Genomic DNA, 24142 nt, shown 5'->3' on the forward strand with positions numbered 1-24142 from the left:
TCATATCAATACCCATACTTCCCTCACTCCTTTAACTTGCAGGGACTTAATCGGGCCTCACTTGACTCATTAAATTAATAGTGTGTTTTTGGGCAGGAAGAAATCTTGAATTGATTTTGTAGGCAGTCAGCCATTGCCTGTGCTGAGTGTTAGTATGGCAATGACATTAAGCTCCTGATGTACAGGTGAACCAAAGAAAAGCCTCAGGACACCCCTCCTCCCCCCGAGACAGTTGGCTGAATAACTACAGCTTTGAAAAGGTAATTCCAATAGCATTAAATCAGGGTAGTGAAAAACAAGAGCGGTTCTTAGTGCATGTTTTACCACAGTGTTGGAATATATAAATTACAACAAACTGCCTTTGCAGATCGATGAAATACACAAAGATGGAAGTCGCTCAAACATTCACTCTGCGGAGTAGAGGGAACAATACTGTGCATCAGCCGTGGATGAATTGGTAGCGCACACTCCCCTGAATGAAGAGGTTAAAGGTTCAAATCTCTCTGGTGCATGGAAGTCCAGACTGGCATTCCAGCATGGGAGCCCTGCACTATCAGAGATGCCATTTCTTTACACATTGTATTAAACGGAGGCCCTGTGCCTCTAGTGGATGCGAAAGATGGTCCCCTTTCAAAGATAGGAGAGGAGTTGACTAATCTTCATCCCTCAGTCAATATCACAAAAAGCAGATCACTTTTTTTTGCTGGAGAGTTTGCTGCGTGCTCATTGGCTGCTCATTTCCAACATGGCCACACTGAGCACAGTTTTAACAAGTGCCTCATTAGCTGTAAAGTGCTTAGTGGAGTCCAGTATTTGTGAACAGTTCCATATAGAATCATAACACCCCTAAATGTGGGAATAGGGCATTCAGCCCATTGGGTTTACACAGACTCTCCAAAGAGCTTCCCACTCAGACTCACCTCCGCACCCCCCTCCCCAACCAAACGCTGCATTTCCCAAAGCTAGCCCACCTGGCCTGCACATCCCTGGACCCCATTTAACCAGCACACCAATAGACCATAGGAAGAAACTGGAGCACTCCCGCAGACGCAGAGAGAATGTAAAACTCCAGTCAGTCGCCTGAGGGTGAAATTAAAGCTGGGGCCCTGGCACTGAGGCAGCAGTGCTAACCACTGAGCCACTATGTTGCAACTTTACCTGCATCTACCACTTCCTCTGGCAGTTCATTCCATATACAAGCCACCCTCTGTGTGAAACAATTTCCTCTCAGATCCCTGTTAAATCTTCCTCCTCTCACTTCAAAAATATGCCCTCTAATTTTGAATTCCCCCACTCGATAAAAAGAACCTTTGCTATTCACCTTATCTGTGCCCCTCATGGTTTTATATCGTGTATAAGGTCACCCCTTAACTTCCAGTGGGGGGAAACAAAAAAGTCCCAGCCCCTCCTTATAACTCAAAGCCAGTCCTGGCAAATCTCTTCTGAATCCTCTCCAATCCAAGTTGGGATTTGAAAGCTGAGGGTAGAATTCCAAAATTGAGGCATTGCCGTACGTATGCCAGTGTAGGTAAATGAATATGGGGCATGGAGGCAGTGATGGATGGATGGGACTTGCTGCACCCGAAGGTCTAATCACCCTCCTGTGGAGAGGGGGAGCAGGAGGGTGAGCTCAGAGCTAAAGCCACCTTCGCGCTGATTCTCCAAAGCTACGAACATATGTCTCTCTTGGGAGTATGGAGACCCGGTGGAGAGGCAGATATGAATTGATTGCGAGGAGAAAGTGAGGGCTGCAGATGCTGGAGATCAGAGCTGAAAATGTGTTGCTGGAAAGGCGCAGCAGGTCAGGCAGCATCCAAGGAGCAGGAGAATCGATGTTTCAGGCATGATCCCTTCTTCAGGAATGAGGAGAGTGTGCCAAGCAGGCTAAGATAAAAGGCAGGGAGGAGGGACTTAGGGGAGGGGCCTGGGAATGCGATAGGTTGAAGGAGGTTAAGGTGAGGGTGATAGGCCAGAGTGGGGGTGGGGGCGGAGAGGTCAGGAAGAACATTGCAGGTTAGGAAGGTGGTGCTGAGTTCGAGGGATTTGACTGAGATAAGGTGGGGGGAGGGGAAATGAGGAAACTGGAGAAATCTAGGCCTAACCCTCCAATCACGAGGGATGAACTCCGATTTCTCCAGTTTCCTCATTTCCCCTCCCCCCACCTTGTCTCAGTCCCAACCCTCGAACTCAGCACCACCTTCCTAACCTGCAATCATCTTCCTGACCTCTTCGCCCTCACCCCCACTCCGGCCTATCGCCCTCACCTTAACCTCCTTCCACCTATCGCATTCCCAATGCCCCTCCCCAAGTCCCTCCTCCCTGCCTTTTATCTTAGCCTGCTTGGCACACTCTCCTCATTCCTGACGAAGGGCTCATGCCCAGAACGTTGATTCTCCTGCATGAATTGGTTGCTGCCTGGATTTGTAGACTGGAAAGAGGCAGGAGACAAGGGAGATGTGGAAGAGCAGAGGGGTTAGTGCAGGTAAACAACCATCGATTGGTAGGCAGGTGCAGTCAACATGATTAAAATAATGCTCGGATTCCTGTGCTCAACTGTAGCAAATATCTCTGGAGGTATATTTACTGAATAAACCAATGGGAATGAAATTAAAAACATGTTTAAGATTGTGACGGTGGCTGTCCTTTCAGTTCTTCTATTCAGCCCCCGAACCCCCTATTCTGGTCCACCCCACCCACCCTTCCGTTTTCAAGCAAGCTTGGTGTGTGTCCTTTTTAAAGAAAGAATGAACCGTTGTGAATATCTTTTGTCATTTCTGCATCAGAAAGAGAGGGGGTTCAGATGTTTGGTTCCAGTGACTGCCCTGGCTGATCGATTGATCTGTGCCCAGCGGACTGTGTGATCACCGAGTTGCTCATCTGTGCATTGAATCAGACCAGCAGCAGTGTGTTTGGCAGCTGCTACACCGCTCTGCCAGGTCAGAGGTTAACCTGCACCTGTGTGTATGTGTGTGTGGTTTCTACATCAGGCCCTGTGTCATTGTTCCAATGCTGCCTGTGTTAGCCTGCAGGAAAGCTTTCACTGAAACAGTCGTTGCACGTGTGAATGTGTCTGCATGGAGTAGGCCCTCCATGTGCTGAGAAAACTCCTTTTCCTATCGACAGCGTTGAGTCCTGTCCAGCCCATCTTGGCAGGTTTGCTGTGGGGGCGAATAGTGCATTCTCTACGGCCTAATCAAGCATACTCAGGGTGACCTCTCCATCCACAAATCCAGTCGTCATGGGAACCGCTGCCGCTACGGGGAGTTGAGTGCACGCCTTCTGGTTGGTGCTCCTTCAGTGTTTTCCCCCCCCCCCCCCCTCCCCCGGTCGCCTGAGGTCAGATATTAAACCAGAGAGCCTCTGCCTTCTCGGATAGGTTTTGAAGATTTTCACGTGGAAGATTTTAGAATGTGGAATTCCTCCTTAGTATCAATGAGTCCTCGAACAGCATCACCAAAACAAAGCAAACTCATTGATCTCACTGGAGAATGTGAGAGCTTGCTATGCAAGACTTCATAATTCCTAAGTTACAATAGCCTTGGCACTTCCAAATATCAATGCCTCTACTTCCTCAGTAGGCTAAGGAAATTCAACATGACCATAAGGATCCTCCCCAATTTTTATAGACGTATCATAGAAAGCATTCTATCTGGATGCATCACAGCTTGGTAAAGCAATTGCTCTGCCCAGGACTGAGAGAAGCTAGAGAGTTGTGCACACAGCCCAGTCCATCATGCAAGTCAACCTTCCATCCATCGACTCCATCAATGCTTCTCTGCCTTGGAAAGGCGGCCAATATCATGAAAGGTCGCTCCCACCCCAGTTATAATCTCTTCCAGTCTCTTCAGTCAGGCGGAAGATACAAACGTACCAACAGATTCAAGAACAGCAACTTCCCTGCTATTATTAGACTTCAGAATGACTTCATTAGACTCTCAAATTTCAAATCTAATGTCGATCTTTTGTGCACCTTCTCTGCAGCGATAACTTTGTATTCTTTGCACTGTTCAATCGCCCTTTGATCTTTTTGGTATGATCTGCCTGTATCTCACACAAAACAAAACCTTTCACTGTACTTAGGTACATGTGACATTAATAAAACAAATGAACTCCAGAATTGTTCTCAGGTTGTGCAAAATGCTATGGAAAATCTTCCTTTAGTTGCTCTGATATATAAGTAAAAATCGCATTTCTGGTTTCCTTGGGCCTCATCTCTCTTCTCACCCACCTCTTCCCACCAGTCCTGAGAACTCACCCAATTGCCTATCTTCAACGCGTGACTACATTGTGGGTGTTCTTTTTTTTTGGGAAGAAAGGCAGAGGGTGACAGAGGAGCCAGTTGTTTATGTTCCCAGAGTTATAGACCAGATGAAACTCCCTCAAAATATAGTGAGGAGACAGCCTAGACCCCCAACATTTTCTTATTTTTAAAGATAAGTGTCAGGCATTGTTTTTTGGATGCATTTCAATTTGTATAACTGTCAGGCTTGAAGCAAAGCATACTTTATTCTTACCCTATAGTTAAAATACAAACGGAAGAAAGAAGAATTGGAATAACAGTAACTGCTCAATATAATAATATCTCAAAAACATACCCTTGGTAAAAACAAATTCAGTAAAATAGATGGTCTCACATGTAATTCTCTAGTTCAAGAGAAAAGAACCTTTTTGAGAAAACTCAGAGAGAGACAGACAGAGAGAGGGGGGTAAAACTCAAGTGTTTTGCTATAGTGGGGGGAGAGATATATAGCAGCTTCCAAACCTCAATAGCTACAGGAAGTTAAACTAAAATCCTGGTTCTGTGTGAGCGTAATCCCACCCCTTCATGCTGCTTCTATTGTTCCAACTTTTTTTAAAAACCTCAAGGCCTGACAACTGTTTACTTTATTGGCTTGGAACAGGCCATTCTGAACTCAAACTTCTCTCCACAAGAAAATCCAGGACAAAATACACCTCTTAAAGCCATAGTATCATCATCGCCTTCCCCCTCCCCGTACAGGTTCAGAGGGAATATTGGTGCTCACCCTGTGGATGTGCTATATGCCACTGCAAAGATACGCCAAGGAAGGAATGTTATTTCTCCTGGAAAATGTCACCAGAGGGTTTTGTTCATTCCCTCTTCAATGTGGTAATGTAACAGAAAGAATATGTGACGTAGAAAAAATATTTTTTTTTAAAAAAGGCAGTTCAGTGTATGCTGGCTGATCCTCTCCCCACCCTCCAGCTTTTGCTGTCTTACCTCTGGAGCATGTTTTAGTGGTGATCAAGTGTATCTGCCTCTCCCATTATGCCACCTTTTCTTTCCAGCAGGGAGTTCCAGAAACACACCATCTTCTTGGATGAAAGAAATCCCACCTCTCGGCCTTCCACCGTTTATGAACCTTTTGACTATTGCAACGTCTGCAGGTGGAAGTAGCTTCTTCTAACCCAGCTCCTGTAACTTTGTGCTTTAAGTTAAGTCTTCCCTCGGCCTCTGCCTGAGGAAGACAAATTCAGCCCTTGCCTCATCTTTCTGTAGAGGTAACAATCATCTGTCCCTTCTAAATCCTGTCTGTGCCCCTACTATTGCAGTCCCATCCTTCCTGTACTATAGTGAACAGAACTACGTGCAGTACTGCAGCTGTGTCCCAACCAGTATGACACCCCCCGAAACTCTAGCTAACAGCAGTGGGTAATGCTGGAAATACTCAGCAGCCCATGCAATATCTGCAAGTCTTTACAGATGCTGCTAACCAGCTGAATTTTCCCAGTATTTTCTGCTTTCCTTTCAAAATTCCAGTATTTGCAGAATTCCAGTTTTGTAAAATATCCCATATTTGTTCTTAACCATTTTTTGTCTACCTATGCCATTCCCATCTGTGGACGCACATTTTAAGTACCCACTGTTCCCGTACACTTCTCTGTATCCTCCTATTTATTGTTTATTCCCTGTTTGCCCCCAAATACATAATCTCTCACTTCTTCTCTAGTTTGAATTTCATTTGTTACTTTTCTGCCTACCTGACTAGTCCATTTGGAATCTCCCTGGAGCCTTCAGTTTTTTACCTGCCTATCAACCACGTCATTTGCTTTTGTAATTCCTGGTTCAATCGTGCATTCTGCCAATAACCATAATCTACAATAACCCTTGATCTCCACCTTGACCAGTAGGGATGCTGAGCCCTGCAAATCTCCAGTGGAACTAACCTTTGGTGAAAGACGCCTCCTTTGACCATAAGCCTTTGCTTCCTATGACTTGAACCCCATGAACATAGTAATTTGACCATTCTGTTGTTTGGAACCTTGTCCATAGCCTTACTCAAACCTATGTAGAACATAGCAGACACAGTACCTTCTTCAACTTCCCAAATTGACTCCTCATAAATAAAATCAAGATACCAAACACAACCTTCCTTTTACTTATGTATGCAGACTCACCTTGAATACCCATGCCTCCTTTTTTTTTCAAAACCCAAGGTCATGTAGCATTAAGGTTACGATCTTGTAAAGATTGCATCTCTTTGTTTTGTTTTTGATGCTGGATTAAAATGGGAGAAGTGAGGACTGCAGATGCTGGAAACCCGAGTCTGGATTAGAGTGGTGCTGGAAAAGCACAGCAGGTCAGGCAACATCCAAGATGCAGGAAAATCGATGTTTCGGGCAGGAGCCCTTCATCAGGACCCGATGAAGGGCTTTTGCTCGAAACGTCAATTTTCCTGTTCCTCGGATGCTGCCTGACCCGCTGTGCCTTTCCTGCACCACTCTGATCAGAATTGGGACAACTCTGCAGTCTTGGTAACATCTTTGCAAAGCTTTTCTGCACTCTTTTTCCAGTTTAGTAACATGCTTCCTATAACAGGGAAACCAGAACTGTACTCCAAACGTGGCCTCACCAATGTCTTGTACAGCAGCAACATGACATCCCAACTTGTATTCTCAGTGCTCTGACCAATGGAGGCAAGTGTGCCAGATACTGCCTTTGCACCTTGTCTACCTGTGGCACCACTTTCAAGGATCTGTAAACCTGACCCCCCCCCCCCCCCCCCCCCCCCCCCCCCCCCAGTCTCTCTGTTTGACAACACTACCCAGGCCCTACCATTAACTGTGTAAGACCTGCTGGGATTCTCAAAAGGCCAGAATCCAGATGCGTGCAGAGAGCTGACAGGCTGGTGGCTGCGTGAGATGATCGAGGCAGGGGTGCCATGTTGGGGGAGATTTTAAAATGAGGCGTGGGCAGCACAGGTTCGGATGAGCAAGTCTACAGAGGGTAGAATGTAGGAGGCCAGTCTGGACTCTGTTGGGTCACTCATGCAGCACCAAAGAAGAGTCCCAATCAACAGCTGCTCATATTCTCCCTCGATTTCCCTGCTTAATTCTGGTCTCCTTTCCCACTTCTGAAATAGTGCTGAGTAACGTGTCAAAGTGATGTGATAAGGAGGTGACGTTGTCACCAGAACTGGCCTTGGATCACAGCATCCCTCAGGGAAGCCTGTGATGCACTAAGCTGTCTACTCTGTTTTCCTGTAAATTGATTCCTCCTCTAGGTTCCTCAAAGCAAGCCTGATGTTGCTCCTGACTGTTCCATTGGACTCAAGGCCACAGTCGGTTCTCAGTCAGTGTTACTGTGATGATGGTGTAGGTCACTACAATTTGGTCTCTGCCTCCTGAGGCCAAAGAGTTGGAAACACTGACTGTGATTGGAGTTTCCCGATGACAGTCCAGGGACCCTGCTGATGAGGGTGCACATGATGGATCTGGGCTGTGATAAGCCCATGGTCAAGTGGTCTGTGGAGCACAGAGTAGATCACTGCCTGTTAACCTTGTAGGAAGGAACGGTGTTTGACTGAGGTGCCGGGGGTCCACTGTGGAGCAAGGACTTAGCAAAACCCATTACATCCCAGGGGCTGATGGGAAAGAAAGGGGTAAACCTAAAGGCTACATCTGATAACCTTTTGTTTTTGTTTGGATGGAGGGGGTTATTTAGCCATAATGGGGTTTTAAGGGCAGGGCGATGGCGACATGTTTTGTTGACTGTCTGAATCCGATATAATTCCGAGAGATCAGTCTTGTTGCTTGGGGAGAAAGTCTTGGGTTATCATCCCGCTGTCGAGTATTGTGCATATAATCGAGCCTGACACTTTCCAGTGCAGCATTGAGGGAGTGATGTCTAATATTTGTTCCTTAAATGACACACACAGCCAGATGAACTGGTCACGTTTACATTGTGATTAATGGGAGCTTCCTGTGCACAAATTGGCTGCTCGATATCATCCTCTTTAAACACTTTGATACATCCTCAGACTTTTGAAAAAAGTCATAGAGTCCAACAGCACAGAGGCAGGCTCTGTGGCCCGAAATGTCGCTAACCTCATTTCCCTGTCATATCCTTCTCAACCTTCCTGCCCATGTATTTGTCCAAATGCCTTTTAAATGTTGTTAATGTACCTGCCTCAACGACTTCTGCTGGCAGCTCATTCCATATACATACCACTCTGTAAAACAAAAAGTTGAACCTTGGGTTCCCTTGTTTTCTTTTCTCAACTAAACTTAAGTTGATGCCCTCTAGTCTGCGATTCCCCAATCCTGCGAAAAGACTGTGTGCATTAACTCTATCCATGCCTCTCATAGTCTTTATTCACTTTTATAAGATCCCCCCCTTAGACTCCTAAGTTCTAAAGAAAAAGGTCCTAGCTTGTCCAACCTCTCCCTGTGGTGGCCAGGTGGTTGGCGTGCTGGCTCAGTGGTTGGCATGGTGGCTCAGTGATTAGTACTACTGCCTCACAGCAACAGGCACCCAGGTTCAATTCCCGCCTCGGCTGACTGTGTGGAGTTTGCACATTCTCCCAGTGTCTGTGTGGGGTTTCCCCTGGGTGCTTTGGTTCCCTCCCACAGTCACAAAGATGTGCAGGCTGGGTGAATTGGCCGTGCTAAATTGCCCATAGGGAAGTGGGTCTGGGTGGGTTACTGTTCGGGGGGTTGGTGTGGACTTATTGTGCTGAATGGCTTGTTTCCACACTGTAACTCAGATCCTTGAGTCCTAGCAACATCCTTGTAAACTTTTTCTGCACTCTTTCCAGTTTAATAACCTCCTTCCTCTAGCAAGGTGACCAAAACTGATCAATGCCATCTATCTGAACACACACACACATCTCTGCTTCCCTGCCTTACTGAGTCATTTCTTTCTCTTTTCCCCATCAGAAATCCGAGCCCAGTTGGCGGAGCAGCTCAAGTGCCTGGAGCAGCAGTCGGAATCCCGCCTCCAGCTTCTTCAGGATCTGCAGGAATTTTTCCGCAGGAAGGCAGAGATTGAGGTGGAGTACTCACGGAGCCTGGACAAACTGGCAGAAAGATTTGCAGCGAAGATCCGCAGCTCCAAGGAGCACCAGCAATTCAGGTATGTCAGCTTTCATACTCGCTCTCTGACCCTGTCGCACTTTGACCCTTTGATGTTCAATGACGTGGTTAAGCGAAAGACAGGATACAGATGTTAGGAGGTGGAATTATAGAAACATAGAATCTCTACATCAAGTCCACATTGACTCTCCAAAGAGCATCCCAGTCAGATCCACGCCCCCTACCCAATCCCTGTAACCCTGCATTTCACATGGCTACCCCACCTAGCCTGCACATCCCTGGATACTATGGGGCAATTTAGCATGGCCAGTCCACTTAACCTCAACATCTGTTAATCTGGGAGGAGACCCACACAGACTTGAGAATGTCCAAACTCCACACAGACTGTTGCCCGAGGGGGGTATCGAACCCGGGTCCCTGGCGCTGTGAGGCAGCAGTGCTAACTACTGAGCCACTGTGCTGTCCCAGTTATGGGGAGGAATGACTTGGTAGAACAATGGTTGAGAGGCACCAAGCTTGGGCTGTTGAAGGAAATTCTATTGAAGGGGGACTGAGGCACTGGGAAGAGCAATGAAATATATAAAAAAAACTTTTGCCTTCAGGACCAGCGCCTGGAACATAGGATTTGAAGCTTAAGGATTCAGGCTAAGATATGGGTAACTCGTTCCCAGGTATCCATTTTTCATTATAAAATGTTTGAGGCATTTGAGGGGAGGCAGAGTTTAAGTGTACAATTCCATTGGACCAATAATCCAGAACCCCAACCTCATGTCCTGATGAGACACATTTAAATCCCATCATGGTGAAATTTGAATTTAATAAAATCCTAGCCTAACAGTGACCACTGTCGATCGTCATTTTAATTTTAAAACTCATCTGGTTCACTCATGTCCTTTTAAGGAAGGCAATCTTCTGACTTTACCTGGTCTGACCTATAAGTGACTCCAGTAACATATGTGCCACACAGATTGCCAGGCAATGACCATCATCAAAAAAAGACAATCCTCACCACTGCCCTCGGACATTCAATTATGGAACCATCACTGAATCCTCTCCTATCAACATCCTTGGATTTATCATTGACCAGAAACTCAACTGGATTTGCTGTATAAACATAGTGACTACAAGTGCAGTCAGAGCCTGGGAATACTGTGGTGTGTAACTCACCTCCTAAATCCCTGTCCACCACCGACAAGGCATAAGTCAGGAGTGTGATGGAATACTCTCCACTTGCCTGGATAGGTGCAGCTCCAACAACACTCGAAGCTTGACACCATCCAGGACAAAGCAGCCCCTGCTTGATTGGTATTACATCCACACCCTCCATCACCAGTGCTCAGTAGCAGCAGTGTCACTATCTACAAGATGCACTGCAGGAAGATCCTCAGACGGCACCTAAATTCATGACCACTTCCATCCAGGTGGATAAGGGCATTAGATACGTAGGAATGCCGCCACCTGCAAATTTCCCCTCCAAGCCATTCACCATCCTGGAAATATATCGCCATTACTTCACTGTCAGTGGGTCACAATTCTGGAATTCCCATTTTAATGGCATTGTGGGTCTACCTACAGTAGTTCACTAAGGCAGCTCACCCCCACCACCTTAAGGGCAACTAGGGACGGGCAATAAATGTTGGCCCAGACTGTGATGCTCATGTCCCATGAGTGCATTTAAAAATAAAACTGATGGCAATGTGGTAGACTCTTAACTGCCCGCTGAGCATTTATAGGGAGGGTTTAGGGATATAGTGATATTTTTTTTTAAATGACCAGTACCGGGTCAATTGAACTTTCAACTTATCGACTTGAACATGAGGGAAAGATCATTGCAAGTATCAGGAAGAGATGACAGAATTGTTGGTGTGAGAGATGGAACTGTTGGAGAGGTACTGTAAGACCTCTTGTTGGAGCTGGAATGGTGTGGAGGCACGTTTGCATCAAAGAGACCGACATACCAGGTCGGTGAGTGAGAGTGAGCGCCGTTTGGGAGCTTTGCAGTACGTTCAGCACATGTTGTGCCTGACCTGAAGCTGTCACAATGCTGACAGGACAAGAAGGTGGCTCAGTGCCAGCACAGGGTCTGCCTGAAGCCTTTTGCGAAACTGTATCCATACCAGGTCTACTTAATGCCTGTGCTGCAGAGAGAAACGCATCATTCTCACATATCACCTCCAAAATACGGGCCTTCCCTGAGTCCCTGGAACTTCTGATTAATTATGTTTTGCCATTGAGAGCTCTGGGAACGCTGTGGAGAGCTGTTACATCACGGAAGAGAGTACGTTCATGTGTCTCCACTACTCAATGTAGGTCCCTATCCCCAGCTCGGCGATTGCACATCAGTCATTTCTCAGGTTTCCCAGCCTGTTAGTTTTCAACTTTGTAAGCTCAGAGTTGAGCACAGACACCACTTTGACGTGTTAAAAAAAACCCTGCCAATATTACATACACTTTATAACACAGAAATGAGAGGGTGTGCGTGTATGTATTTGTTTAGTATGGAACTCTCCTCTTTTCAGTCTTAGCCAAGGTATAAAGAACCAGCACTCGCCCAACTCCTGAACTGTAAATTCCTGAGCGTCCTTTCTGTGTGCTCTTCATAGTGACACTTTTGAGAACCTTACACACAGTATGCCATTCCACTCCCTTAAAAGTGTGGAGACCCACCTGTTTGGTTCAATTTGTCTGACCAGTACATTTTGGGCAGAATTTTGCTTGAATCCATATCTTTGCCAAATGTACCCAACTCCCAGATGGATGGAAGATGAGAAAAATTGACTCAATTCATGGCCGTTTGGCCCATCTGGCCTATGTTGGTGTTTTAGGTAAGACACCAGCCACCTCACACCTCTCTTCATCCAAGAATCTTAACGTGATTCTATATGATCTTCTGCTCCTTACCATGATCTTCATGATTCTCATCATCTACCTAATATTTATTTATTTGGTGTTGAATTCAGTGCTGCCATACTGTTTGAGCAGTGTTACTGATCTTAAAGAACACGGAAATAGACCCTTTTGGTCCAACTCGTCTACACTGACCAAATTACCCATTGGAGCAATAGTTTTTCCATATAGAATGAACACACTCCTGGCTATTAATTCAGGCTTTTCAGTTTGAGTGGACCAAAGATACCACCCTCCGTTCAGGATGTGGTGAGGGTCTTTCTGGTTGTTTTCTCAAAAGGCTAGCAGGGTGATAGCAACCAGAGAGTACCAAGGCCCCTGGTGCCATTCATAGGCAGCCTGGCAAGGGTCAAGAATCAGGCTTAAAGTCTAGTAACACCAAGAAATAAAGACACATTTTCATTTCAGCGCTGTCAAGCCAATGAAAACTACATGAAGTCAGGACTCTTGGAACCTATAACATTCTAATGGACCAGACAGGGTACATGTGTTCACAGAGAAGTCTGGAACCAGGGGTCACAGTTTAAGGATATGGTATAGGCCAAGCAGCTCTTTGGTGAAAGAGATTGGTGAGCCTTTGGAATTACCTCTGTAACAGAAAGTGGTTAAGGCAAGAACATTAAATGTTTTCAAGGTTAGGTGGACTGGTCATGCTAAATTGCCCAGTGTTCAGGGACGTGTAGGACAGTGGAGATGCAGGGCTACAGGAGATAGGGTAGCTTTGGATGGGATGCTCTTCAGAGGGTCACAGTGGACTTGATGGACTGAATGGCCTGTTTCCACACTGTAAGAATTCTTTGATTCTATGAAATGAGTTTGATGTAGCTTAGGGCTAGGCACATCGAAGGGTTACAGGGAGCAAGCAGGAACCGAGAACTGAGTTGGACAAATTGGCTGTGATCAGGACGAATGGTGGAGCAGGCTGAATGAAAACAGGAGGAGTAAGCTAATGTTTCTGTGTAACATTGGAAACACAGCAGCCAATTTACTCACAGCAAGCAGTACAAGCAATGAGCAGCCAATTTTGTTTTGAAGGGTAAATATTGATTTGGAGAACTCCATTGCTCTTCCAGTTAGTGCCATGAGGACTTAGCGTTTGCCTGAATGTTTGTTTTATCTGAAAGAGTCTCCAGCTGACACTTCCTCTGTGCTGCACTGGCATGCCTGTCTGTGTGAGGGAACTCATGGGGCCAGAATAGAACATTGACCCACAACCTCCTGGCTCCCAGGCAAGGTGTTACGCACTCGGGCAGTAGCGCTGTGACAGCCTCTGAACATCACGGGAAGCCAGAATAAAATGGAAATGGGACGTGCGTATATTGTGCACCGAAGCAGAACTGCATCTGGTGCTGTGTCTCATTTTCCTCTCTGCAGTGCAGGGAGCTGTCCATGTGATAGACAGACAGATGCACACTCTCCTCCTCGAGAAGGTCACTCATCTGGAAATATAACCCTTCTGTTTGGAGAGGGATGGTAAACAAGCAAGGGGAAAGAGGTAATGAGTGGGAATAATCATCAGGCTTGCAGTTTTTTCTTTAACGACAGCAGTGTCAGTGGCAGTCTGTAATTGTGAACAGCATTAATTTGGGATGTTTGGAGTTAAACCTCTCTCCCAGCTCCATACAGAGAGACAGCATCTGGAAGATATTACCCCCATCACCCCTCCACCATCCCCACCACCAAACCAGGGTGGTGGTGGGGGAGGGGTAGTTGGAGGGGACATCTTGGGTCATCACATGACCTGTGTGTCTGACGGCACACCAGGCCAAACAGCTCCAGCCAGTGGGAGGCAGCATTACAGAGCAACATGTCCGAGAGAGAGAGAGAGATGTGCCTAGCATAGGGTGAGAGTCAGGGAATGAGAGAGAGAGAGAGAGACAAAAGGTATGTATGAGGGAGAGTGAAGATCTCTGTCTAGCATGGGGATGAGTGGAGGGAATGAGAGCAAGAGAGGGTGTGTAAGTGTGTGTGTGTGGGAGAATGGGGGGAATGAGAGAAAGAGAAAGGGGATGATGTGTGTGTGAGAGAGAGAGAGAGAGAGATCTCCATCTAGCAAGGGGGGAAATGAACAGAAAGAGGTTGCATGTATGTGATGGGGTGCTTAGAGAGGCGGGTGTATATGGGAGGTTGTTTGTGAGAGAAAAAGAATGTGTGTGTCAGTTGGTCAATACTGGGAGTGTGTGTGCTGGACACCTGGATATTCCAATAATTGTTTCCACATTGTAGATGGCAATCTGTGTATGGGGACCCTGCATAATCCTCAAGTTAGCAAACTCCAAGGGAATTTCCTAGGAAAGTGAAGATTCCTCAGAATTTGGAACTCTCTTTGAATTGGAGAGTTCCACTGCAGCCCACTTACACAAATAACAATCTCGTCAACTCCTGGGTTACTTTTTAAAAGCTCCCCTCCCCATCCCAAGGTAGATAGATGTGGGTCCTGGCTCCAGTGAAGTCACAAGTCAAAGCCCTCACCACTGCTTCTCTCCCAGCCTCTCCACATTCTGGGTGCAATTTACAAATCTTAAAGTGGGTTCACGGGGTGGGGATGAAGGTTTAGGAAATACTGGGACAGATTGACAAGGGCTGTGGAAGAAGAGGTGGAGGGGGTGGATAGTTGGGGATGACTCCATGCTTGAATCGATTGTTTGGCCTGTCACACCCAATCCTTTCTTAGCCGCCTCTTTTGTCCGGTGCTTTTGAGGAATTGTGGCCTCAAACAATTTTCTTGGCTATGTCATTATTGTCAAAAAGGGTGCTGCTGGAAAAGCACAGCTGGTCAGGCAGCATCCGAGGAGCAGGAGAGTCGACATTTCGAGCATAAGCTCTTCATCAGGAATGTTGAATTCCTGAGTTCAGAATTCCTGATGAAGAGCTTATGGTCAATGTCGACTCTCCTGCTCCTCGGATGCTGCCTGACCAGCTGTGTTTTCCCAGTACCACAGTTTTTGACTCGGTTGATTAAATTAGATTAGATTGCTTACAGTGTGGAAACAGGCCCTTCGGCCCAACAAGTCCACACCGACCCGCCGAAGCGCAACCCACCCATACCCCTACATTTACCCCTTACCTAACACTACGGGCAATTTAGCATGGTCAATTCACCTGACCTGCACATCTTTGGATTGTGGGAGGAAACCAGAGCAAACCCACGCTGACACGGGGAGAACATGCAAACTCCACACAGTCAGTCGCCTGAGTCGGGAATTGAACCCGGGTCTCAGGCGCTGTGAGGCAGCAGTGCTAACCACTGTGCCACCGTGCCGCCCACCACTGGAGGTTCTCCAGCATCTGCTGTCCTCACTTTCTCCCTCTGTCATCATTGGGAGCAGGTCTGTCCTTTGGTGAAGTTTGTGAACAAAAAGAAAAATCAAACCATATTCGTCAAAATGAAAAAAAGTGCCAATGAAAAAAAAAGAAACCACTGCAAAAACTGTGGACGCTGGAAATCCGAAACAGAAACAAATTGCTGCAGAAACTCAGGAGGTCTGGCAGCAACTGTGAAGAGAGAAGCAGAGTTAACATTTCGAAAGTCCAGTGACCCTTCCTCAGAAGCAAAGTGCCAGTCTTGGCTTGGCGATATCATTGGAAATCTGAGACATAAAACATATTGCTGGAGAAACTCAGCAGGTCTGACAGCATCTGTGAAGAGAAAGCAGAATTAGCTTTTCCGATCCTGCACCTCTTTATGCAATATAATATGATACAATACAGCACAGGAACAGGCCTGCCAAGCCTGCTCTGATTCCTAGTCCTTATTTTAGACCCACTACTATTGCCCCGTGCAATATCTAGTCCTCTGTTCACCTCCAGTTCATGTGTCTATCGAGCTATACCTTAAAAGTTGTTAATGTGCCTGCATTCGCCACCTCGTCTGGCAGTACACTCCAGGCACCCTTCACCCTCTGTGTGATATATTTTCCTTGCACTTCTCCCCTGAACATTCCCCCTCTCACCTTGAATCTGTGCCCTCTTATAGTTGACCTTTCTACTCTGGAGAAAAGCCTCTGACTATCCACCCTATCTATGCCCCTCATAATTTTGTAAACATCTGTCAGCCTCCATCTTTTCAGTAGAGTTTATCTATAAAACCTCTCATAAAAGCCTCCAGACCAGGGGACTTCCCAGTAAAAACCTCCTCTGCACCCTCGTCAAAGCATCCACATCCTTCTGATAGTATGACAACCAGAACTAGAGGCAACATTCCAAATGTGGCCAAACTAAAATTGCTGTAACATAACTTGCCAACTTTTATATTTGATGCAATGCTGATGATGGCAAGCGTGCTGTCTGCTTTCTTGACCACCATCGGAACAGTTCTGAACCCAAATTTTGATTTTCCCACAGATGCTGTCAAAGCAGCAAGGAAGTTACCTCTAGAGTTCTGGTCATTATTACCCCCTCAACAAACATTCGATTATTGGGTTACCATGTCAACCGGAACCTAACCTAAAACTGACAGATCAATAACTGACTTTCACATTTTCATACCTCGGAGTCCAGTGCTTTCTTACATTCCCAGTTTGTGTATTCGAGACAGCTTTGATTAGCTTTCTCCACTGCAAATAGCTGGCAAATTAACTGAAAGATGCAATTCATTTGAAAACGAGTGGTCACATGTGCACTGTAGTCACCAAGCCTTTATCAGCTTGGTAAATGGAAGGAACTGACATTCATCTGCACATTGGAATGAGTAAACAATCAGTCTACAGCGAGTACCTTGGAGCTTGCACTGAGCTACCTGACATTATAGGTCATGTTGCATCAAGCAGAGAGCAATGCACCCCATCCTCCGAGAGCCCAGGAGATAATGTGAGCACTGAAAGGGAGCAGACAGGTTAAATTGTTCACAAAGATTTATTTTTGCTATTTGCAGAGCCACAGTTGGCTGGTGAAATTTGATGTAAAGGTCTGGAAGCTCTGTGTGAATCAGTAAATCATCAGGATTCCCCTTGCATTATGTGACCATATTAACTCTGCCTATATCTCACCTGATGCATTCCTGTCTCACCACTAAATCTAATGAGCCTGAATATCCCTCAAACCCATTGTAACTCACCCCCATTTCAATTATTTATCTCCATCTCCCAGTTCTGCAGCTACACTGACTGATCTATTTGTCTCTTCTTGCTTTTATCTAACTGTAATAAGGAGATAAAGCTGGGGGAAAATGGGTCATTAGAACCTTAATGAAATTTTAGAAGTTTAGAAAATCCCAAGGGGCATGTATAAGGTGAAGTAGCCAAGATCTTGCCCCCAGGGTAGGGGAGTCCAAAACTAGAGGGAATAGATTCATGGTGAGAGGGGAAAGGTTTAAAAGGGACCTAAGGGGCAACTTTTCCATATGTATATGGAATGAAGCTGCTAGAGGAAGTGATGGAGGCTGGTACAATTACAACATTTAAAAGGCATCTGAATTGATGCACGAATAGGAAGAATTTAGAGGTATTTGTGTCAAATGCTGGCAAATGGAACTAGATTATTTTAGGATATCTGGTTGGCATGGACGAGTTGGACCGAAGGTTCTGTTTCCATTGCTGTACATCTCTATGACTCTAATAGATGGATGAAGATGTAATATAGAAGCATCCAGTCTTGAAGAAAGTGTTAAAGAATAGGTACCGCCCAGTGACCACCATGTTTGAATTTTTAAATAGCTCACTAACTAGAGACTGAGCTAATTCAATGCATTAATTTAGTCCATAACAGTTCCTAGCACATTGTATCCCATCTGTGTTGTGTGTTTGGATGATTAAGCTTTCGGTTAATGCCCATTCTCTGGAGAATGCTGGACCTATGTGGCCTTTATCAAGGGGAAAGGGAAGGTTTTTGGATGACGCCGTTCAGTGAAACTGCAGTTGGTACGGGCTCTCGTTTTTCTGTTTAAGATCTGCCTCTTCACAAATATCCTCTTCACTCTTAGGAAAGAGCAACATCTCCTCTCCCCAGTGAACTGCTGGTACCTGGTCCTCAACCAAACCCGTCGAGAGAGCAAGGACCATGCCACACTAAATGATATCTACACAAACAACATCATTGTCCGCCTAATGCAGATCAGTGAAGATGTGATCCGGCTCTTCAAAAAGGTCAGCTTCAATCTTTTGGTAATTCAAGATTGAATTGTGGCATTGTTTCATTGTGATGCTTGTTATAGTGTGCCCAGAGGGGAGAGCCCCTGAGCTGGGGCTGACATTTGTCTTTTCTGGCTCTTTTTGTTAAATGTATTTCCTTGCAAAATGTATGCTGAAGATCTTGGAGTGCTGACAGATTCCATTATCCTTTCAGCTCCTGTGTGGATGTATCTGTGTTGATGGAGACACCACTTGATAATATCCACATCATCAGACCTGACACATTCTGTGCCCCAGGAGCTAACTCATTCACTGCCTAATATGACATGGTTTTCATTGACCATTTCTTGACTTTTATTGCTTTCTTGCTAAGGGGAATTGTTCTGTGTTTAGCAATGAGTCCATCAGCAAGATCATTGGGAGCTCAGTTTGAGGGAAATGTGGGGAGAGGAGGGGAGTCCTCAATTTGGGCTAGAATCCTTGTCTGCCCAGTTAGCTTCACCCAAGGTAGCAACACCAAGGTGCCCACCAGTAACAAACTTGCCCATAGCCCAGGTTGAGTTCACAGAAGGTACTTGGGCATCAGTAGATCTTGAGAATGGAGATGGATGGGCTTTGGAAGGTAATTTCAGTGTGTGTGACATGGGGGAGAGTCAGGGTCACATCATCATCAACAGCCTGAATTGATATAGCATCCTTTTTAAGTAATAAAACACCCCAAGGCACTCTGGCATGATACAACACACTAAGACACTGAGCCACATAGTTAATAACTACTTAATATTGATGAGAGCTTTGAACGGCAGAAGAGTTGAGATGAGTGTGAAGTCCGTAGTGTTACAGAGGTGTAAGTAAGTGGTCACAACGGTTACTGTAAATATGGGACTGAAACCTCATCTTGGGCTGTGGCTGCATGACCATCCATTTGTAGCAGATTTTACAACATATGGGTTTACAGTTTCAGTTTAAACTTTGGCCAAGTTAGCGAGTTTGGTGAAGATTAGTAGCTCAGGTTGACGTTCTGGATGCAAGTTTCCTTGCTGAGCTGGAAGGTTCAGCCAAGTTCTCAAAAAGCTGACTTGTCCATCTTCTCATTACTGATATTCTCCAGGAATGTATATTACAGGGTTTTTAATTCACTCCTGGGATGTTGGCATTGTTGGCTGGCCATCATTTTGTCCTTCATTCTTCCCATGAGAAGGTGGTGGTGAGCTGCTTTCTTGAACCACTGTACTTGAAAACGTACTGTACTTTGACCCCCAATATCCTTCGGGAGGGAATTCCAGGGCTCTGACCCAGCAACAGTGAAGGAATGGTAATATATTTCCAAGTCATAATAGTGAGTGGCTTGGAGGGAAACTTGAAGTTGGTGGTGTTCCTATGTATCTGCTACGATTGTTCCTCTAAATGGAGGTGGTTGTGGGCTTGGAAGATGCTACGCAAAGATCTTTGATGAATTTCTGCAGTGCATCTTGTTGATCATACATGCTGCTACGACTGAGCATCGATAGAGGGAGTGGATATTAGTGGGTGTGGTGCCAATTAAGTGGGCTGCTTTGTTTTGGATGGTGTCAAGTTTCTTGAATGCTGTTGGAGCTACATTCATCCAAGCAAATGGGGAGTATTCAGTCACAGTCTTGACTTGTGCCTTATAGATATTTGGATGGCTTCGGGGAGTCAGGAGGTGAGTTATTTGCCACAGGATTCCTAGCCTCTGACCTTCTTCTGCAGCTCCAGTATTTATTTGGCTGATCCAGTTGAGTTTCTAGTCAATGGTGACCCTCAGGATGTTGGTAGTGGTGGGGGTTCAGTGATGGTAACACCATTGAATGTCATGGGGCAGTGGTTAGATTATCTCTTCTTGGAGATAGTCATAGCCTGGCATGTGTGTGGTGAGAATGTTACTAGCCATTTGTTAGCCCAAGCCTTGCTATTGTTCAGATCTTGTTGCATTTACACATGGAGTCATAGAGTCACGCAGCACAAAAACAGACCCTTCGGTCCAACTGTTCCATGCCAAACATAACCCCAAAAATAAACTGGTCCCATATGCCTGCTCCTGGTTCATATCCCTCCAAACCCATGGACTGCTTCAGTATCTGAGCAGTCCAGAATGGTGCTAAACACATTGGGCAATCGTCAGCGAATATCCCCACTTCTGACTTGGAGTAAATCTTCCTCTGCACTGTCCCCCATCAAGCGCTCATACAAGGATAGGGACAGGACAGGGTTAAGTACAGAAAATAGTGCCTACAAACATTTACAGTATAGCACGGGGTCCATCCACTTTCTTAACATTACACAAGGAGCCAGAATGTCAATCTCAGAAAACTTGCCCCATTGTGTGACATTGTCTGTTTCTCTTGCCTGCTATCAGATGTACTTGAGATTTGGTTACAGAGAATGGTGATTTTTTTTAACTGAGTGAGTGTTTATCTATTTCACAGGGGGGTCTTAAAGGCAGGAGGGCTAGGGAGCTAAAGAGCGGACTGGCCTCTCAGGAGGCTGAGCTGAATTGAAGCTGCAGCCAAACCTAGTGTTAATCTCCCTCACTGGGAGCACGTAATTGGGAGGTAATCAGCCTGAGGCCATCAGCAACTCCACTATCACTACATCTGTGACTTGACAGCTGAGATACTGCTTCCACCTCGACCACAGAGCCCAGGATTGGTGATTCTCAGCTTTATTTGTTTAGCTTTTCTGAACAGATGACTGAACACCATCAGGGTCAGCATTAATGTGCTACTTTGCAAATAATGGGATCTGTTACGCATTTCAATCCAGTCCCTCACTAACAGCTGCATTGTTCCCTGAATTCTTCTCTTGGCAAGCTTTAAGGCAGCACTCTCACATGCCACTCACAATCGCCTCAATCGAGGGAAGCACTGTGAGAGATTACTCTAATCATTAAAAGAAACTTAGGGCTGTGGTCAAATACCAAAGGAAGTGAGTGGGATTAAAACGAACAGCTAGCAATGGTTCGTCCACTTTCTGTTCACTGAGCTGAGGAAATATTGCAGTGTGCACAGAAGGTTGGTTGATGGGCAGCTGGACTCTAGGGCTAATGGCTGTTGTTCAAAATGGGGAAGGTTTGGAATTGATGCTTTTTAAATTTTGCTTTTGCTCTGGGTGCAGAATTGAAGCAGCATTCACCTGTAGGACGGACCCGCTAAAGCTGGGGGCGCTGTCAGGAGGGAGATGCTAGCGAATCACCAACCTGGACTCCGAAACCCATAGGGTCCCCTGGTATCACGTCAAACGTGGGGAATGAAACCAAAAGAACTGCAGATGCTGTAAATCAGAAACAAAAACAGATGCTGCTGGAAAGGCTCAGTGGGTCTGGCGGCATCTATGGGCAAGAAAACCTCCCGATTGCCACCTCTACCCCTCACCACTGAATTGATGACCCAATACTCCCTCCATAGCGAACACCAGTTGGTGGAAGCACAAAGGATGGCAAGGGTATAGAACATACCCTGTGTGGAGTTATTACTAAGAGTGGCTCAGTAGCAACACTGCTGCCTTAGCTCCGAAAGGATGTAGTTCCAGGAATGATTCTGGACTGGGTATGGAGAGAACCAGTAATGGAAAGATCTACCATACCTTGTCCAATCTATGTTTCCAACATTTTCTTTTTAAAAAGGAACTCCGCCACTCGTTGGGATCATGTTTTTGTTTCAAATTCCACATTCCCATCTGTCTCTGGTAACTGACCCTTCCAAGGCACAGGGTGCCAAAATGTCTCAGCTCTTTGAGAGAATTTCCCCTCATTCCTGTCTTGTAACAATGCTCCTTAGATCTGAGCACCTTCACAAGAGGAAGCATTCTTTTAACTGCTTACCTTGATGAGACCACTCAGGATATTTTACATTTCAATTTAGTCACCTCTCACTCTTCCAAACTCCAGTGGGAGTCAGCTCAGTCTGTCCAACCTATCATCGTAAGATATTCCATTCATTCTAGGTATCAATCTAATAACCATGTTCTGTACTGACTCCAAAACATCTCTTCATTGCATGAGATGTTGCATATAATAGCAAGGATATGATGCTGGAACTGTAGAAGGTAGGAAGTTAGGAAGTCATGTATTGGAGATGTCAGTGTTGGACTGGGGTGTACAAAGTTAAAAATCACACAACACCAGGTTATAGTCCAACAGGTTTAATTGGAAGCACACTAGCTTTCGGAGCGCCGTTCCTTCATCAGGTGGTTTCGAGGAAAACCCCCACATCGGGATTGAATATATCCTGATGGAGAGCTTATGCTTGAAACGTCGAATCTCTTGCTCCTCGGATGCTGCCTGACCGGCTGTGCTTCTCCAGCACCCCACACTTCGACTCTGATCTCCAGCATCTGCAGCCCTCACGTTCTCTCGGGAACAGAATTAAGGTGATTCACAATGAGGACTTGGGGGGAAAACATTTTCCCACCAGATGGAATTCACTGCTGTGTTGATTGTTTGAGGCAGAAGCCTCCAGCACATTTTAAAAGTTAGCTGGAACTGTACCTCTGCTGTGCTATAACCAACAAGGCTACAGGTCAGATGCTAGCATGTGGGATTAGAAAGGTTAGCTAGTTTATTCAGCTGGCACAGACATAATGGGCTGAATGGGCTTCCTGCTGTGCTATGACTTTTTTTTTAATGATTCTATGGAACAACTGAGAATTTTGAGGTGCAGAGGGATCTAGCTCTTGTGCACGAGTATTGAAACGTGTTAGTAAGATGGCAAATGGAACGCTATCCTTTGCTATGAGGGGAGTTGAATATAAAAGAAAGATGTTGCACTTCAGTTATACAGAGCATTGATGAGGCATGTACAAGGTCCTGAATGGCTGTCACAAGGTGGATGTGGAATCCATAAGGTGGATCCATCGGAACTCAGGGGCACTGTTTAAAATGAGAGCTTGTCCATTCAGAACAGACATGAGGGAGATTTCTCACAATGTAAACTACATCTGCCAAATTTTTTGCCTACTCACACAACCCACCCATATTCCTTGACAAATTCCTTTATGTCCTGTTCGCATAATGTACTTTCTATCTTGCTGGTTGCCTGCAAATTTAGCGACCATGCCTTAGCTCGTTACAATTTACAACAATGACTTCGCAACAGAGACCCCAGCTCAGACCTCTGTGGCTCTCCACTGCTCACATCCTACCAATCAGAGGAGGACACATTCTGCATTCTCTTGCTGACTAGCAGAAAACAATCCTTTCTCTATGCTAATATATCTAATTCAGTTTAAGAAACCTGATCTGTATGGATGATGTGGGCTGAAGAGTCTGTTTCCATGCTGTATGCCTCTATGTAACTCCCCACTTTGTGCAAGAGGTTTTATGTTGCACCTTGTCAAACACTTCTGGAAATACATGTACTGTACAGCAACAGGTTCCCATTTGGTCACACATGTTACTCATTGCAAAAATTCCAATTTCCCCTTCACAAAACCATGCTTGCACTTCCCAATGACCCTTGTTTTTCTCAATGTTTGTTTACAACCTCTTTCATGATTCTAACACCTTTGCCACGATAGACTTCAAGCCAACCAGTTTGAAGAAATGGGCTATATTTCTTACTTTACATTCTGATGGAACCTTCCCAGAATCTGGAGAATTTTGGAAAATTAACATTAACATATCTACTATCCCACTATCTACTATCTACCTCTTTTAAATTTATTTAAATTTATTGCCTTGGATTAAATTTATTAGGATCTGGGGATATCTGCTTGCAGCTGTATCAGTTCCCTCAGTACCACTTCCCTAGTGATTGTAATTTCACCAGGTTGCAAGGAACAGGAGTAGGCCATTCAGCCCATCTAGCCTGCCCTTG

General features: G+C 45.5%; 1 protein-coding gene across 2 annotated transcripts in view; it reads left to right on the top strand.

The window, feature by feature from the left end:
- The window catches only part of srgap3 (SLIT-ROBO Rho GTPase activating protein 3), a 199679-nt gene that overhangs the window by 68489 nt on the left and 107048 nt on the right, over positions 1-24142 (top strand). For both annotated transcript variants that reach the window (XM_060835747.1, XM_060835748.1), the window contains exons 2-3: positions 9178-9373; positions 18161-18323. In XM_060835747.1, the coding sequence (XP_060691730.1) occupies positions 9178-9373; positions 18161-18323 (359 nt within the window). The remainder of the gene's footprint in view (positions 1-9177; positions 9374-18160; positions 18324-24142) is intronic.

This window comes from Hemiscyllium ocellatum, chromosome 14 (genome assembly GCF_020745735.1).
Source record: "Hemiscyllium ocellatum isolate sHemOce1 chromosome 14, sHemOce1.pat.X.cur, whole genome shotgun sequence".
NCBI lineage: Eukaryota > Metazoa > Chordata > Chondrichthyes > Orectolobiformes > Hemiscylliidae > Hemiscyllium > Hemiscyllium ocellatum.